At 32.2% G+C, this 16797-nt stretch overlaps 1 protein-coding gene across 1 annotated transcript; it reads right to left on the bottom strand.

Annotated features, from left to right (window-relative positions):
* Positions 1-610: 610 nt before the first annotated feature.
* On the bottom strand, positions 611-16500 carry LOC111715330 (uncharacterized). Its single transcript, XM_023490652.1, has 15 exons — positions 16397-16500; positions 15035-15097; positions 13176-13202; positions 12529-12562; positions 11957-11981; positions 11073-11134; positions 10077-10150; positions 8880-8979; positions 8117-8164; positions 5796-5885; positions 4741-4754; positions 3603-3695; positions 2902-2984; positions 2365-2451; positions 611-2273 (listed from the first exon to the last, which is right to left on the bottom strand). The coding sequence occupies exons 1-14, from the start codon at positions 16490-16492 to the stop codon at positions 2403-2405; spliced, it is 858 nt and encodes a 285-aa protein (XP_023346420.1). The 5' UTR covers positions 16493-16500; the 3' UTR covers positions 611-2273; positions 2365-2402.
* Between the last annotated feature and the right edge of the window lie 297 nt (positions 16501-16797).

Consider the following 16797-nt stretch of genomic DNA (forward strand, 5'->3'; position numbering starts at 1 on the left):
AGACCGGATTTTAATCGGGTTTAAGCTTTTAAAATCTCATCTCTGAACTAACATATAATTTAGAAAAGAGATTGAAATTTTTTTATTGATTAAATTCTTTACAACAATAACAAACATGTAGCACATGTATAATGTTAAAAAAAGATCACTCTAAATGTTTTTAAGCGTATTTTTACGATAACATTTGAAAACTTTTTAATTCGTATGGTTGATTTTCTTTTCTTACAGTAATAAACAGAAAACTGTGGAATAGGAAGGCGATATTACAGCAATAATTAGGTGTATTTGATGTTGTTACAAAGCAAATAGTTTTACTTGTAACTTAAGTGAAAAGGTCTGTCCAAACTCAACAATTGCTGTGTCCAGCTCATTGGACTATTTAAAGTTATTATTTGAGCCAAAAAGTCGTCTTACTATTCCAAAGTTTTATGGTTATCACTGTATTAAACATGATAAATTGTTTATTCAAATAGTTTTATTACGATCATAATAACAATCTAAAAGCTAGAAAACACAGACAACTACTGGAACTATTATTTTATCTAAAAATGACAAAAAAACAAAAGTAGATGTCTTATATACAGTGATACATACATGGAGAAACATCAACAACTACTCGCAGATTTATTGTATAAGAAATATCTACATAAATAGATCGATAATTATGTATATACAGGGTGTTACATGAATCATCTTACACTAATAAAATAGCCAAAAAATGAAAATATTCTGTATTTAATTCTACATGGCCGGAAACATCAATTTAGTATATAATTAGTCACTTTAGGGATATTTGGCTAAAATTGCATAAAACTTGCAAAAAAAGTTTGTTCTTTTAATTTTGATGTTTTTGAATGTCGTCGTCTTTAGCCGGGGGGGCTCTTACTTACATGATAAAACTTTAATAGTTTTTTTTCTGCAATTTAGTGACAGCTTGTGCCGTAAATCCAATTTGATAAACTGTTCACGTTTTTTTAATGAAAATTTTAGAGTTTTGGCAAACCGTTTATACTACAATCAACTGTATAACGTCTTGCACAAGGGGGGAGGGGATGGAAAGACCTCAATTGGTAATTAAAGCCACCCAATGTGTTTTGCGGCAAACGCACTCCTCAATTTGTAATTATCCACCACCTCAATTTGTAATCAGAAATAAAAATGTGAATATTAAACCGTTCATTTAATATAAATAAGACCAAATTGACCTCTGTTAATGACCCTATGGTGTACTACAAGTGTTAAAGCTTTCTAAATTTTTTCTCCTCAGTTTCGAAAAAAAGCAGCCAGACCTTTTAGTATCTTAACTCCAATCATGAAATGCAGTCATTTAATTGGCAAATTTGATCTAAGATTCGGCTAAAATAAACTAGGCCTTGTTTCTCAGTTTATGTTGACCAAGCTAATGTAAACTCAAATTGAGAATTTAGTTTAAGCCAACATGCATGCCATGAACCCCCTATAAATGTCAAATACTGTGTTAAAAATGCATTAAACTAAAATCTCAGAAAACAATATTTTATGCTGCAGGTTACAAATTGAGATGATGGAGATTACAAATTGAGGAGCGCGCATGCCGCAAAACACGTTTGGGTGGCTGTGATTACTAATTGAGGACATCTGCACTCCCCCCCCCTCTTGCACCCTTAAGAGTTGACAAACCGTCAAAAAAAAATCCAGCTTCGCGCAATTTCTGAAAGGCTAATGCTCTTCATTGCAAAAAACCGTTAATGACCGATTGTTTCCGTTAATGACATTAATAAAATTGAAATCGTTAACTAACGGTAACTTTAAAAAACGGAAAATACCGGTAATGAAACGAACGTTCTATTCTTTTTTCAACATTTTGCATTCCGTTCCTATTAAAGAAATGCAAAAAAAGTGAAATTTCGTGTTAATCTGTTCCGCGGAAAAAATTTCGAGAAACAAAATAATCCGCATTCTTGTTTCGTGAAAAAGTCGCATTTTTTCTCCGCAAAATTGTTGCACATTTTTCCCCCCACAAAATTCGAAAAAGTTTGCGAACAACAAAAATAAAATCCTAAAATTTTGCATTCTTTTGCGAAAGTTTTTGTTGTTGCTGGAGATCCATGTGAGCGTTATATTTTTCTTTATTGAATCTTTTCATTGTTGCTTTACAGGAGAGTTTAACGCTCGGAAATTCACTAGCATAAAGTTGTTGTATCAAACCCCCTCTGACTCACTTAAAGGGACTGTGGGCGTAATTTCAAGTGACTGATCATCGAGTAAAGAGAGCGTTTGTTAATGGGGATACCCTGAATAATATAAGATACATATATGAAGATATTCAATTATATTTTTATTGTAAAATAAAAGCATTTGAGATCTCAACAATTGTAAAATCACCTCAAATTGTTCGAAATTGAAAAGGGTAAAGGGTAGTATTATAAAGCATCCATTCCATCCACTTTAGAAAACACCATCAATGTATTCCTAAAATATAAAAATATCTTGAAATATAAGAAGCTTTCTTAACTCATTCATTTAAATACTGCAAAATAAGTTTCAGCCACAAAAATTAGGATAAATCGTGCATAGTACTTAAACGTTAAGCATTGTTATAACTTCCATGAATAGATATCTATGATTCTTTTTATTTGATAATTGATAAACAATATTAATAAAGTTTGGTAAAGCATGCACAATTAAAAAATGATTCTTAAATCTTCAAAGAAAGATTTGCCTATTTGAACCAATTGCTTGAATTATCATAAAATTTCATATTAAAAATAAGGGTTGCTAAGGCAAAGTATTGATAGTATCGACATCAGTTTAAGAATGAAAACAAATATTCCCTCCCAGCCCTCTCTCTTGAATGTCTTGTTTTTCGAAAATTCTAGAATAAAATGGAGACGATTAATCACCGAAGAAAAATGTATATACCTTAGCCAGCCAAGTCTGTCAACACGACTTCTAAACACTTCTGATTCTTTAGGAAGATAAACCAGACTTCTATCCACCATGATCTAGACAAAACAACAGCTGAATATACTAAACAGCTGAATCCAAGCAATAGATAAATCTTAACAACAGCTGAATATACTAAACAGCTGAATCTAAACAGCAGCTGAATCTAAGCAATAGCTAAATCTAAACAACAGCTGAATCTTAAAAACATCTGAATATACTAAACAGCTGAATCTATACAACAGCTGAATCTAAATAACAGCTAAATCTATACAACAGCAGATTCTAAACAACAGCTGAATTTTAACAACAGCTGAATTTAAACTACAGCTGAATCTAAACAACAGATGAATCTAATCAACTATTGAATTAAAACTACAACTGAATCTAAACAGCAGCTGAATCTAAGCAACAGCTAAATCTAAACAACACTGAATCTAAGCTACAGCTGAATCTGAACAACAGCTAAATTTAAACAGCATATGGCTCTAAACAACAGCTGAATTCATAAAGCAGCTGGCTCTAAACAACAGCTGAATCTAAACTACAGCTGAATCTAAATACACCTCCATGCCCTGATTCTAAGCACTTTTTTACCCCCGGGTATTCATAGATTTAGACCCCCACTCCTCCTCTTACGCCTTTTTAAGGTTGGAAGTATCTATATATAGTCTTACCTTGATAATATCTTGATTTGATTTCTCATTAACATGACCATGTCCTCCTTGTCCTACGACAGCCCAGGACAGGATTATGCCATATTTACTTAACTAAATCAAGCTCATTAAAGAAAGTGTGCGAGAAAAATGAAGGAAGGTATAGATTATACAGTGAGAACTAGAAAATAATTGAATAGGAAGACGACATTATAGCCGTTCTAAAGTGTATTTTATGTTGTTACAGAGCAAATATTTTTAATATAACTTTTTAAATCACTAATTAAGTGATATGGGACTGTTTACACTGCATTATTTCTGTGTATATCACGCTCAAATTGGATTCTTTGAGGTCAAAACTTAATTCTAAAAGTCGTCTTGCTGTTTCAGAGTTTTCTGGCTATCAATATATTGGTGCTATCATGTCGTTTATTGATTCACAACGGTACCCTTCGCGTTTAAACCTTTGCCTGATTAAAAACGGGGAAGATCATTGTGTTTCTTTTTTGAAAACTTTTAAACTCTGACAAGTTTGAAGGTATCGTTTGAAATTTTACATGCAACTCTAAAAGTATTAATTTATTTTTTGATAAAAACTCATTGGAAAGAATATCCACAAAGGAATAAAGTCTTTGCCACAAACTCAAATTTTCTAATCCCAATATCTTTGCTACTTCATGGCGAAAATCTTTGATATTTTACTTAATTTAATAGATATTACAGATTTCAGAGACATTGGGTTAAAAATCAATAGGGATTGGAAAATAAGATTTGTTTTAAAGACTCAATTCTTTTTTTTAGAAAATTGTTAAAAATTGTATTGAATATACTAAATTTGACAAAAACCTTTGCTTTGATGCCCTTTAAAGTTTATACGGTGGTAGGCGATTATATCAATATAATGAAGACGACCTTCGATTTCAATTATGATTCATATCAAGCTTTTAAAAAGCATGGATACACAAAAAAACATGAAAACATAGAGAAGTTGGTAATTTAAAAAGCTTCTCTCTCATTATTTGTAAACTTGTAATTTAAAAAAAAGCTTCTAAAAAACTAAAACTTGAATAAAAAAGTTGTCTTCATTATATTGACATAATTGCCTACCATTGTAGCAAAAAAATATTTTATTTTAAACTTATTTAAATTTTTAGATTACCCGAATCAGATTATCTAATGAAACATCATTTTAAACAAAAATTAGTGATGGATAATTTAACTCCTTCGCTCCAACGTGTGTTACATGTATGTTACAAGTCAACTTAATGTTCAAGAAATTGAGTCTTTGATTCTGTAATCCCAGCATATTTGCAACCTAATGTCGTAGACCATAGATATATAAAATCTGCGAATTCAAATAATCTAAGTTTGAAATACCACAATGTTGCCTCTAAAAAAGATTTTTGTGTTTTTATTTGTTTGCTAAAAATTATTCCTACTTTTTGAACGTGTATTGAAAACAATTTGGAGGTTCTATAAAGATTCAAATGTTTCACAAATATGAAAACATATCAAAATGAACAAGCTATTTTTAACGTTCCAGTTTTATTATTTATATATGGATAGTTTAAATTTATTTTTAAACGATCGGTTGGGTTTGAAAACGACGAAGAAAAAAAAGAAAAACGAAACGGTCGTTATTAAAAACAATAGTTTTTGAAAATTAAGAAACGAAGAAGTCGTTTTTTTGTTTTGGTTCGTCGTTTCGTTAACGAAGGTAGGTCGTTTTTATTTTTTCAACGATCGTTAGCTAAGACCCTTTGTTAATCATTGTTAACAACTTTTTTATGCAAAAAACAGTTTTGGTCTAAAACCCCTCAGATAAAAAAATCTTGGGTCAATTAACATTTCGGTTATTTCCATAGATAAAAAATAACAATTTAAGGCAACATTCATAAACTTACCATCCTGAAAATAAATTTAAATTAATTGTCCTAAAACTCAGATTCATTTGAAACATTTTTTTCCCCAAAACTATCGTATTAAAAACCGATCGCATTTTTTTTTCTTTTTCTGTTTGTTTTTTGAAGTTCAAAACGAGCGGTTCTTTCGTAGTGACCCATCGTTTTTTTTTTAAACGAAACGATCATTTTTTAAACGATTAACAAATAACAATCCTAATTATAAGTCTAAGAATCTATCACATAGTCCGTGAGTTTTGTTTAAAACCTGGGGCCTGGAAATTTGTCTTTATTTTGTTGTTAAAAATGATTCCTATATAGACCATCATATATTCTGCCGGGATATGTTCTCCTACTTCTATACTTATCACCCAGTCAAACGGAGCACCCAGAGCATCAAAATCTAAACATTTGTATTCGCCATCAATTTGGTATTTTTTTATGTAAACTGAAGTACCGGACCTACCTCTTGGCAACTAGAGGAACTGTACAGTATAAGCTGTACAGCATAAACTGTACAGTATAAACTGTACAGAATAAACTGTACTGTATAAACTGTACAGTATAAACTGTACTGTATAAACTGTACAGTATAAACTGTACAGTAAATTCTCCTCACTCTAAAAGTTGCATGATCCAAGCCAGGAAAACATGTACCGTATATACATTCACTTGTACTGATCAGTCTTGACTACTCAAGTCGACCCAGCACGTTTTATTAAACAAATAAAGCCTGGCAAGATCGCACTGAAAGAGGTGATAGATGATTTTCACCATGCCACTCCCCTTTATGATCATACATGATTAGTTTTTTTTTATAATGAAACAACATTTAGAAAAGATGTTTTTTGGTAAGATAAACAAGGCACCGAAAACCAGTTTTTTAGAAATTTAATCTAAAGGTTGATTCACCTATGCAAGTAAAAAAAACCTTCAAAATAAAAAGATCTGTATAAAAAGACTGAATTTAGAAATAAAAAAAAGAAATATTTGTTAATAATTGAACAACTTAGATTCAAAAAATGATTTTTGACGCCCCAAGAAATAGTTTTTGACCATTTACAGTGCGTTCCACTGAATTATGCAAATGCTTGATTTTACTAGCAATGCAGAAATATTATATATTTACTTGAATACTCAGTATTTTCATACGAATTTAGTGTACCACTGAATTATGCAACTGGCCTGTATCTTGTCCTGGTTTGCAAATATTAAAACAAAACTTTGTCATTTGCAAATAGCAATTGTATAATTGTATAATTGTATAATTGTATAATGCATTGAAATAAAGTTTGGATTTTGAAAAAATGTACGAAGGGGTTCAAAACCCTGTTATATTTTAAAAATCGTAAAAAATAGCAAAAATTAATTTTGACTTGCCACCCTTTCTTCTGTGGCAATTCATGGAGGTTGTTTGCTTGAGGCTTTTGGAGGTTGGAATAACCTTTGGGAGCATATTGTATGACCTTTTACAGGGTTTTCTTAAACCCAAAATTTGTCTTTCATTCCTGTAAATTTCGTGTTTCAAGATCGTCCGGAGGATTTCTATGGGGTTGAGGTCAGCTAGATTTTGAGGCCCGGTCATCACCTGGCCTCCCTTCAACCTCTACAACAGTCCATGCAGGTATAATTTAATACACGACTTTGTGATATATATATATACTGTCAAAAAATGAATGACTTCTGTTTTGCTGGATTTGTTGATCAACACAGGGGGAGAAACTAGCCTCCAAGAGGTCAAAACAGGCCTCCGAGTTAATTTTAAATCATTCTGATATTATTGTTGGTTCAACTAGGTTGTCTTTGTTGATCAGTGCTAAATACAAGACAAGAATCAGACACACAAGACAAGAATCAGACACACAAGACAAGAATCAGACCTACCCCCTTCCCTGTTGGGGCCAATGCACCCCGAACTAGCCAGAGAGAGAAGCATTCGGTTTCTTTTATTCGTAATCAAACGTGTTTTCGTCTATTATTCAACAATCTTTAAACTTACAGATTTGTTTATTTTATACTTTTTCATTCAAAATGTATATGGCAACAAAAAATTATTCAAAAAAAAAACGCCAATAAATTAGGTATGAGGGGTCAAATTGAGATCGAAAGTCACAGCTTTCTGAAATATTGACAGAACCTTTAAATCCACGTGAATGTCTTGCCTTGGCATTTTGTTATAAAGGGCTCTCAGGGTATTGTTTTACAAACCTAGCCATTGTTTTCAAAACTCTACAACTAGACATTTTAGGGATTGCAGTCACCCCTGTTGCATCAAAGATTGATTTTAGGGTCTTATGTGGGTTCAAGTTTTTTTTGTACATGTCACTTTTTCAAATTTTTGAAGTGCTAAATATCAATTGATGTCGGTAAAAAGTTTTGTTTTTTTATTTGTAATTTACGTTTTATCCAATTTTAAGGAAGTCAAAAATCGATCAATCTTACAAACAACGTACTGACCAATAAAACAAATAAACCATCATTTTATGAAATCAATATGGAAATTATGATTTCGGAAAAAGAAAGAATATGACCGTTATTCATAGATAATAGAATTAATGAATGGCAAGATGAAGTTGAACTAAATCTTCCTAGTTTAGCCACTTCTCTTGTGCATCACATTATAGTTTGACTAACCTTCTCTTTTTACAGGAATACTCGCGTCTAGGAAACAAACCTTCGGCACTGAAACAAATTAAACTTTTAGTTATAGTCACTGTTAAGTACATACAGGGTTACAAACAAAGAATGAGACTGTAAAGACGACTTGAAACTCTTTAACGTTCATTAACAGAATGTTACCCTTTAGAGATAAACATAAAGTCTCAGCCTGATCCCTTGAAAACTCAAGGCTGGGCAATAAATATAGTAACGGGCATTTACACGGGCGCTGTGACTGTGTTTTTAAACAAGACCAGGGCCATTCTCGCACTTAACTTCGGAGGCTGAGGCGGCCCACTTGCACTTCAAGGGGGCTCACCAAAATTTAATGCAAGCTAGCTAGTCACAGGGGGGGGGGAAGTCTTGTGAAAATGCACGTATAGGCAGGCTCTCTGCTGTTCCAAAAATGTGCTTGCTAGTCGGATTTCCTCACGCACGAGGGTGCTAGAGCGTCGGGAAACCCGTCGGTCGCAAGGTGCAATTTAAATATTTCGAATGAAAACCAAAGACAATAATCGTTTGTCTGTTTGTTAGTAACTAGATAAAGGGATTGCCCGTGGAATTAAAAAAATTGATTTTTGAAAAATACAAATTTTAGATTTTTTTAGCCTATATTTACCTCCAGGGTAGGCATGGGTTCCATTCAAAAATGTTAGCCAATTCGGGCCGGACGTTTGGCTGGCTATAGGGAAGATATATACGATTGTCTTTTTTGCATTATAGTGATTATTTACTGTACCTGTATAAACCGCAACATCAATAAGTGAAACATTTTTTCCACAAAATGAATTTACATTACTTCCACCATCATACCCTGTCCAGTCTACTGTTGTATCTCCCTGTACATACAGGGTGTTAAAAAATCTCTTTTAGGTTATATTAAAGCTCTTATAATAGTTTGATTTTTACTTTTTTTGGACATTTCCGAAATCAATTATAACATTTCCGATCAATGAAAACCAATTAAAGGTTTGATATCACTAAAAAGGCAGTTTAATTTTTTTTAAACCGTCAATATGCTACAGTGAAACCCTTAATAACGAATACATCGGAAGAATTTATCAAATGTCGTCTTGACAATTTTTCAATGAGTTTTATACTATATTACGTAAATTTCAGTATTTGCGAAAATAAATAAATAGCCATGAATATGCGGGAACAGTTTTAAAGAGTTCCATATAATCATTTAATTAAAAAAACTAAATGTCTGCAACATTCCATTACCAGAAAGTGAAGAATACGGCATTTGATGAATTCTTTCGATGTATTCGTTATTAAGGGTTTCACTGTACAAACTCTTATTTTCGAATCTCTAAATCGCTGCAACTTGATGTCGTGATATTTCATTTGAGAACTGGCTATAACACGTATTTACGGTGTATAATTGCTGAATAATAGCAGAATTCGATCGATTGAAATTATAAAATAACGAGGACGAAGAAGTAACATAAGTTATACAGTAAACTTTTTTTAAGGAGATTTTTTTCCCCCAGGAATATGATCAGGTTGTTACGATCAAGTCTCAGAATTTTTCTGCTGCGAAGGTTTGGTGTTGAATGGGTTTATATTGATCTACCATAGGGGGTTGTACTCTGGCAGCACATTCATCCATCCACGCTTCAATCATACTGAAAAGAAGGTTGACAAGATTCCAGATGCCTATAAGGGCTTGTAAGGCCTGAGAATAATAGAGTGCAAGAATTCTTCTGATATACTGGAATGAGGCCCGTCTGTCTTACAGAAAACTCATTGCTCCCTATAATTTGTAAGCCAGGATTGGATACCTCCAGCGACAAGTGGTCGTTACATGGAAGTCAATAAAACCTATCATGGAAATGTAGCATGGCGTGCCAGGACAACAAAGGCCTGCTTAGCCTATCCAGGTAGAGCTTATGAACAGGGTGTTCATATCTAGTCTGAGGGCTAGCCCTCTTACCTGTAATTGTAACCACGAACCGAACTGTCCAACTCCTGCTCCAATATCTCCTATTGTTGGTTTCCTCTCATCATCTAAACACAAATTCTAACCTTTGCAGTATAAACAAGGAGGGTTAAAGAGATTTTAAGCGTAATTCCATGAAAAGATGACAACGCCCGATTCACAACAGTACCCCTTAGGCCTTAACCCTTATCTGTTCAGTTTAATGTCTAAGGTTTACAGCGTGCATCGTTTTGAATCAGGAATATCTACCTTTGCATTGAGGGTCTCTTGAAATTACGCTATAACATTCACTTTAAGTGCATACAACAGAAGTTTAAAGGGACTGTTTATTTAATTCTAAATGCTCTTATACTCCCAAATATCCCAATTTTTAGTCCACAAAACACATCGAAGTCTATTTTACCGCTGTAAGATGTTCCAAATAATCAAAACTTTTAATTATATTTCCATTGCGTTTTGTATGCTGAAGCTTAAAATTTACCTTGTCTACGTCGTAGGTAAAAGAAATGAGTTTTTGCCACAAACTAAAATTTTGAATCCCTTTATATCTTTGCAAAGTAATGATGTAAACTTTAAATATAAATTAGAACCTTTTGGTCTTACAGAATTTATAGTTTGAAATATCAAAGTCTACAATATCGGATTACAAAGATATAGGGATTAGAAAATCAGATTTGGTTGCAAACACTCAATTCCTTTACAAGGACACTTTAAATCAAGGTATGAAGGCTTTCACGCAAAAAATAATTAGTATTATTCTAAATACTCCTCTTAAACTTTAGCTAGAAAATGTTAATTGTATATGCCCAGGGCTACAAAAATGTAAAAGTGAATTGTTGAGGTTAAACCAAAAGCCAAGGCGTTGCGACACTTTAAAGTCGAGGCTGTCTAAAAATTTGATAACTTTTAGAGTTGTCTAGATTTAAGCGAGGAGAATTAGGGAATAATTTCCATTTTCTGAATATCCCAATTTAACAAAGGATATATTACCTTTTGGAGGAGTGTTTTTTAAAACTAATCTTAATATTTCCTTTCCCAGCCCATCATCAAATCTAAAGTAAACATAATTAGAGAAATTTAGCCAGAAATTATGCAATAAGTCTTTTGTTGCCCCACTATTTAATAGGTGAGTTAAAAATTAAGAATATTAAGAAGTACATAAATATTTTTTATATCATGGTATTATACTCCCTTTAAAGGGACTGTCAGCGTAATTATATGTGACTCTCTATGAACAGTAGGGAAATGCACGATTTACAACGGTTACCTTAAAACCTTTCTTTGTTCTTCGAGTACAGAGATGTGAGTGTTAAACGCAGGAAGGATGATAGTTTCCTATACCTGTGTGCTTAGTTAGCTGTACTGTGTCCGAATTTAATGAATTTGAGCCGCGTCTTAAATCCGCCAAAAAACCGGTTTTAATTGAGCGCTGGCTTAAATCTTGAAACATTGAATACAATTTTAAGTGAAACCAACCATAATTGAGCCGCAGCTTAAATTTATGCCGCCACTCAAATTCTTGAAATTCGGCCTGTGTACACCTGAAACTGCTTACTAATATTGATATACTATAAGGTTAGGCCAGAATCTCCTTATAATAAACAAATATGCAGTACCCTCTCGGTATAGTTGATGGCCTATACAATTAGGAAAAGATTACAGTACATCATCACTCGATACACTATTACCTCGTTGGTAAAACGTAACTAAATCTGCTTGTATGATCAACGCAAATTCCGCTGTACGCTGTGTTGAGTTCGGACTGTACAAACACAGAAAGGTTTTAAGGGTACCGTTGTAAATCAGTCATTCCATGGAGGGTTACTTGAAATTAGGCTAACAGTCCATTTTAAAATTTAAAAAAATCATGCCACCTGACATGATGATTCCGAGTTGTCGCTAACATTGACAATATCAATTTTTTCAAGTTTTATTTAAAAATTTAAGTTTCATTTTAAGACCAAACAACCAAAAATGCCAAGTAGTCCATAATCAGTGTGATCCTTTGTGCAGTAAAACCGTACACGGCTCACACGGCACAATTAGTCCATAATCAGTGTGATCCTTTGTGCAGTAAAACCGTACACGGCTCACACGGCACAATTAGTCCATAATCAGTGTGATCCTTTGTGCAGTAAAACCGTACACGGCTCACACGGCACAATTAGTCCATAATCAGTGTGATCCTTTGTGCAGTAAAACCGTACACGGCTCACACGGCACAATTTCCTTATTTCATGTTCATTGGACTATTACGAATAACTTTAGTCTAACTGTCGCCTTTTTATTCCGTAGTTTTTTTTGGGTCTCACTGTATAAATTGATAATTGATTGATACGTTACCAAAACCATGTTGTCTTCGAATATTTCTATATATGTTACAGAAAATAGGATTTTATAGGTTTAATGATATTTGAAATTTTGGGCAAAAAGAAAATTGATATTCCTTCACTATATATCCAACCTCCCACAGCATCCACCTGAAAAATTTAATATTTGTTTATATTATAAAATTATCAGTAGTAATTTATTATTATTATTATTATTATTAATATTGATCTTGATATCCACCGAGACAACTTTTGAATTAAGAGATGCATTTCTGATTCCTTTATTTTATTAATCCATGCAAGATGCGATCACAACGGAATATCAAAAAGGATTTGAATTATTTCGAGGTTCTGTACAAGATGGAATGGCATGCTTGGTCCCAATATTTACAAAAGTTCTCAGCAATCCGTTTATTAACGGTTAATTTTCTATAAATAAAAGTTCCGTTTAACCCTTAAATTCCAAAAAATACAGTTCTTCAATTTGATAAAAATGAAGGATATATTTTACTTGATATTCTAAATTAACGGTCTTTTCCGTTCAAAACGGAGTTTGAAATAATTTTCAAAAATGTCATGTTTGTTACTTTAGTTAGAACTGATTTCATCAGTATTTTAAAAATCAGGAATTATTAATGAAAATGAGTCTTTGTACACTGAACAATAGCTGTTTATGTTTGGATTTTCATACTTATACATTGTAAGTTTAAAAGTCGTAATCCTAATCCAAAGTTTTATGACTTTATTAATTATAACTTCAAACCTTTGATTGTGGTAAAGAACAGGAACACTGAAAATAAATATATCTATAAATATAAAGTTGTAATCTCTGTTTGTTTGTTTGTGTGTTCGATCATACCTTAGGAACCCCTTCACCGATTTGTCTCAAATATTGATTTGGAATTCGTAAGTCAATTTCATTGTATTGATATACACGACAAGGACTGTCTGTAATATGTTAAATACATTTTTTCTAAATTTACAAATTGGATTATATTAATATTTATTAAATTGTGGAAAAACTTTCAATAACTATAAAAAATCAACTTTTCAGAAACATTCATTTTTTAAAGAGACTGAAAGTGTAATTTCAACTGACCCTCCAAGCGAAGATTGCAACGCATCTTTTAGAATGTTAACATTAAAAGCTTTGTCTGATCAATTAGATATCATAAGATAACATCAATTAGATATCAATGATTATAATTTTAAAAAAAAATGTTTTCAATTGTGGTTTGCGCAATATCTTCCACATTATGGATCAAATAAAGGTTTCAAGGGAATATGCCAATGCATTGTGTATCGGCATCAGGGAGTATGGAATAGAAGAGAGATACAACTGAAGCGGCCGCCCTACCATATGATTATACATGGTTTGCAGACGGTACTCCATTTGTATAAGAAATATTCAGAATAGGTTATTGTATACGGGGTAATTGTACATTAGACAAATATTTCTTATTTAAATGAAGTACCGTCTGCAAAGCATGTATAATCATTCATATGGTAGGGCGGGCCGCATCAGTTGTATCTCCATTGATCGGCATCTTTGCATGGAGGGTCAATTGAAATCCCGCTTAAGTCCTTTTAAGTAAAAAATTATGTAACCAACAATTGACAATAAGCCCCCTGCAGACCATCTGACACGGCACAGTACCGGATCGAATTTAAGCAGCTAGAGCTAGCAGTACAGTACACAAACAGGCTATAAAAGCTTAAACGGAACAGTACACCAATTGAATCAGTCCTATCTAGGGAGATTCTAGTGACAATGAAATCATTAAACATGCAGAGACGATCAGATCTATTGATAATATAATCAAATGTAGAAAAAAAAATATTTTTTACCTTGTCATTTTAATCTTGTCCATTTTCACTATGTCCTTTTTTACCTTGTTTTTTTTTAACCTTGTCCTTTTTACCTTGTACTTTTTAACCTTGTCATATTTTACCTTGTCATATTTTACCTTGTCCTATTTCACTTTGTTCTTTTTCACTATGTCCTTTTTACCTTGTCCTTTTTACCTTGTCCTTTTTACTTTGTCCTTTTTCACTTTGATCTTTTTTACCTTGTACTTTTTAACCTTGTCATATTTTACCTTGTCATATTTTACCTTGTCCTATTTCACTTTGTCCTTTTTCACTATGTCCTTTTTACCTTGTCCCTTATTACCTTGTCCATTTTCACTTTGTCCTTTTTTACCTTGTCGTTTTTTATCTTGTCCTATTTTACCTTATCCTTTTTACCTTGTCCTTTTTACCTTGTCCTTTTTCACTATGATCTTTTCTACCTTGTCCTTTTTTACCTTGTCCTTTTTTTCTTGTCCTTTTTTACCTTGTCCTTTTTTACCTTGTCCTTTTTTACCTTGTCCTTTTTACTTTGTCCTTTTTCCCTTGTCCTTTTTTACTTTGTACTTTTTTTACCTTGTTCTTTTCCACTATGTCAAGTATAAATATTCTTTTTTTTAAATTGCTTGATATCCAATAAAACAAAACTTATTTTTATTGTAAATGTGGACTTAAAGTGCATTGAAGGATAATAGAATTTCAACCTTTTTTAGAGATATTGTAATGATAAAAGTTAAAAAATTTTAATGCTAAAAATAAAGAATGCTAATTCACCTTATCCTCTGTAAGACTCAGACTTCCACTGTTAGCGTTCGGAAACCCTTTCTCTACCAAAATCTAAAAAACATTTTAATAAATAAAAACGTGAAACATTACAACTGACTTTACTAAACAAAACACTGCCCCCCCCCCCCCCGCCTCTACGGTAAACTAGAGTTCTGAAGTAAGTCCGAACTCTAGAATCCAATTTTCCCCATTAAATGTAGATTTTTTGTATTCGCTATTTTATACATTTTTGTCTGGCTATTTATCAGTATATAATGTCACAAGGTGACGGATTTAGAATGATCGAGCACATAATATGACTTTTCTAATTGTAATGTAACTTTACACAATACTAGCTAAATACATTTTCAAAGGAGTTGAATCTTTGCCACAAACTCAGATATTTAAGCCACCAAATCTTTAGAACCCGTTGTTGTAAACCTTTGATATGTCAAACTCAGATTATTTGATCTAACAGAATTCATAGTTTGAAATATCCAAGGTCTATGACATTTGGTTCCAAAGAAGAAGAGATTAGCAAATCAGGGTTTGTGGCAAAGACTCATTTCCTTTGCACAAATATTTGTAGCACTATATTGTGAAAAATCTCAAAGACATGTCTAAAAAAAGTGTGCAAAACGTCTAGTTTGAGATTGAAAACTATGATCAAAATATAGCCATATCCTTCTCTTGAAACATTTTTGACAATAAATACACTTTTAGATAATTAAAATTAAACATTTAAAGTAAAGCTCATTGAACACATTCTGCTGATAACTAAATGGTTTAAATTTAAGTATACATTTTACATTTTATGGTTCGAACAACTAAGCATAAATTTATAGCCTTATAGTTAGAAATTCTAACCTTATGTTAGTCGGGGGTTTAAATTTCCATTGATTCTAATTTGTAAGAGAGTAAATGACATTCCTTTTTGAAGAGGGGATTCAATGATAAACCCGAGGGCCAGCGGATTTCGCGGATTTTTTTTTTTGCCTTTGTAGATTTTCGAAGTATCCCGGCGGGATTAAATGAAAATTGTTGCATACCAAAAAACCAGCTTTTTAAAAAGGAATATATAAACCTAAATATTAGAATAGTTTAAATAACTAAGCATAAAATGAATAAACCTTAATGTTAGAATAGTTTAAATAACTAAGCAAAAAATGTATAAACCTTAATGTTAGAATAGTTAAAATATATAAGCAAAAAATGTATAAAACTTAATATTAGAATAGTTTAANTAGAATATTTAGAATATAAAAGCATAAATGTATAAACCTTAATGTTAGAATAGTTTGAATAACTAAGCATAAATGTATAAACCTTCATGTTAGAATAGTTTGAATAACTAAGCATAAATGTATAAACCTTAATGTTAGAATAGTTTGAATAACTGAGCATAAATGTTAAAAGTAACAAGAAACCACCAACTGCATACCCACTAAAAAGAACTGGTTTCGTCATTTTAAAATGCATCTAAAAAAAGCATAATTAAAACTTTTTCCTTCCTGTTTGTGGCATGAACTCAGTTCCTTCACTTTGAAACGATCTAGAAATTGATAAATCAAAGAAAAAAAAAAGGTTTTCCAAAAAGTCTCATTGAATTCCGAAAAATCCGAAGACTTATCCTTTCTAGGTGACCCTAGCTTTTTAATGCATATCATGCATGATACCTTTGATTGATCTATGTTTGCAAGTCAATTTTTTTTCATTTTGACAATGTGAATGCTTTACCCATGCAGTAGTAAAGCATTTAAAGTGTCATTAGA

Source organism: Eurytemora carolleeae, unplaced genomic scaffold (assembly GCF_000591075.1).
Source record: "Eurytemora carolleeae unplaced genomic scaffold, Eaff_2.0 scaffold1763, whole genome shotgun sequence".
In the NCBI taxonomy this organism is placed as follows: Eukaryota; Metazoa; Arthropoda; class Copepoda; order Calanoida; family Temoridae; genus Eurytemora; species Eurytemora carolleeae.

Coding starts and splice junctions, on each gene's coding strand:
- LOC111715330 (XM_023490652.1), bottom strand. CDS start 16,492: ATGACGAAACCAGTTCTTTTTAGTGGGTATGCAGTTGGTGGTTTCTTG. Junction 5,886..8,116: donor TATTCCTGTAAAAAGAGAAG/GTTAGTCAAACT, acceptor ACAAATGTTTAG/ATTTTGATGCTCTGGGTGCT. Junction 2,452..2,901: donor GACAGACTTGGCTGGCTAAG/GTATATACATTT, acceptor TTTATATTTTAG/GAATACATTGATGGTGTTTT.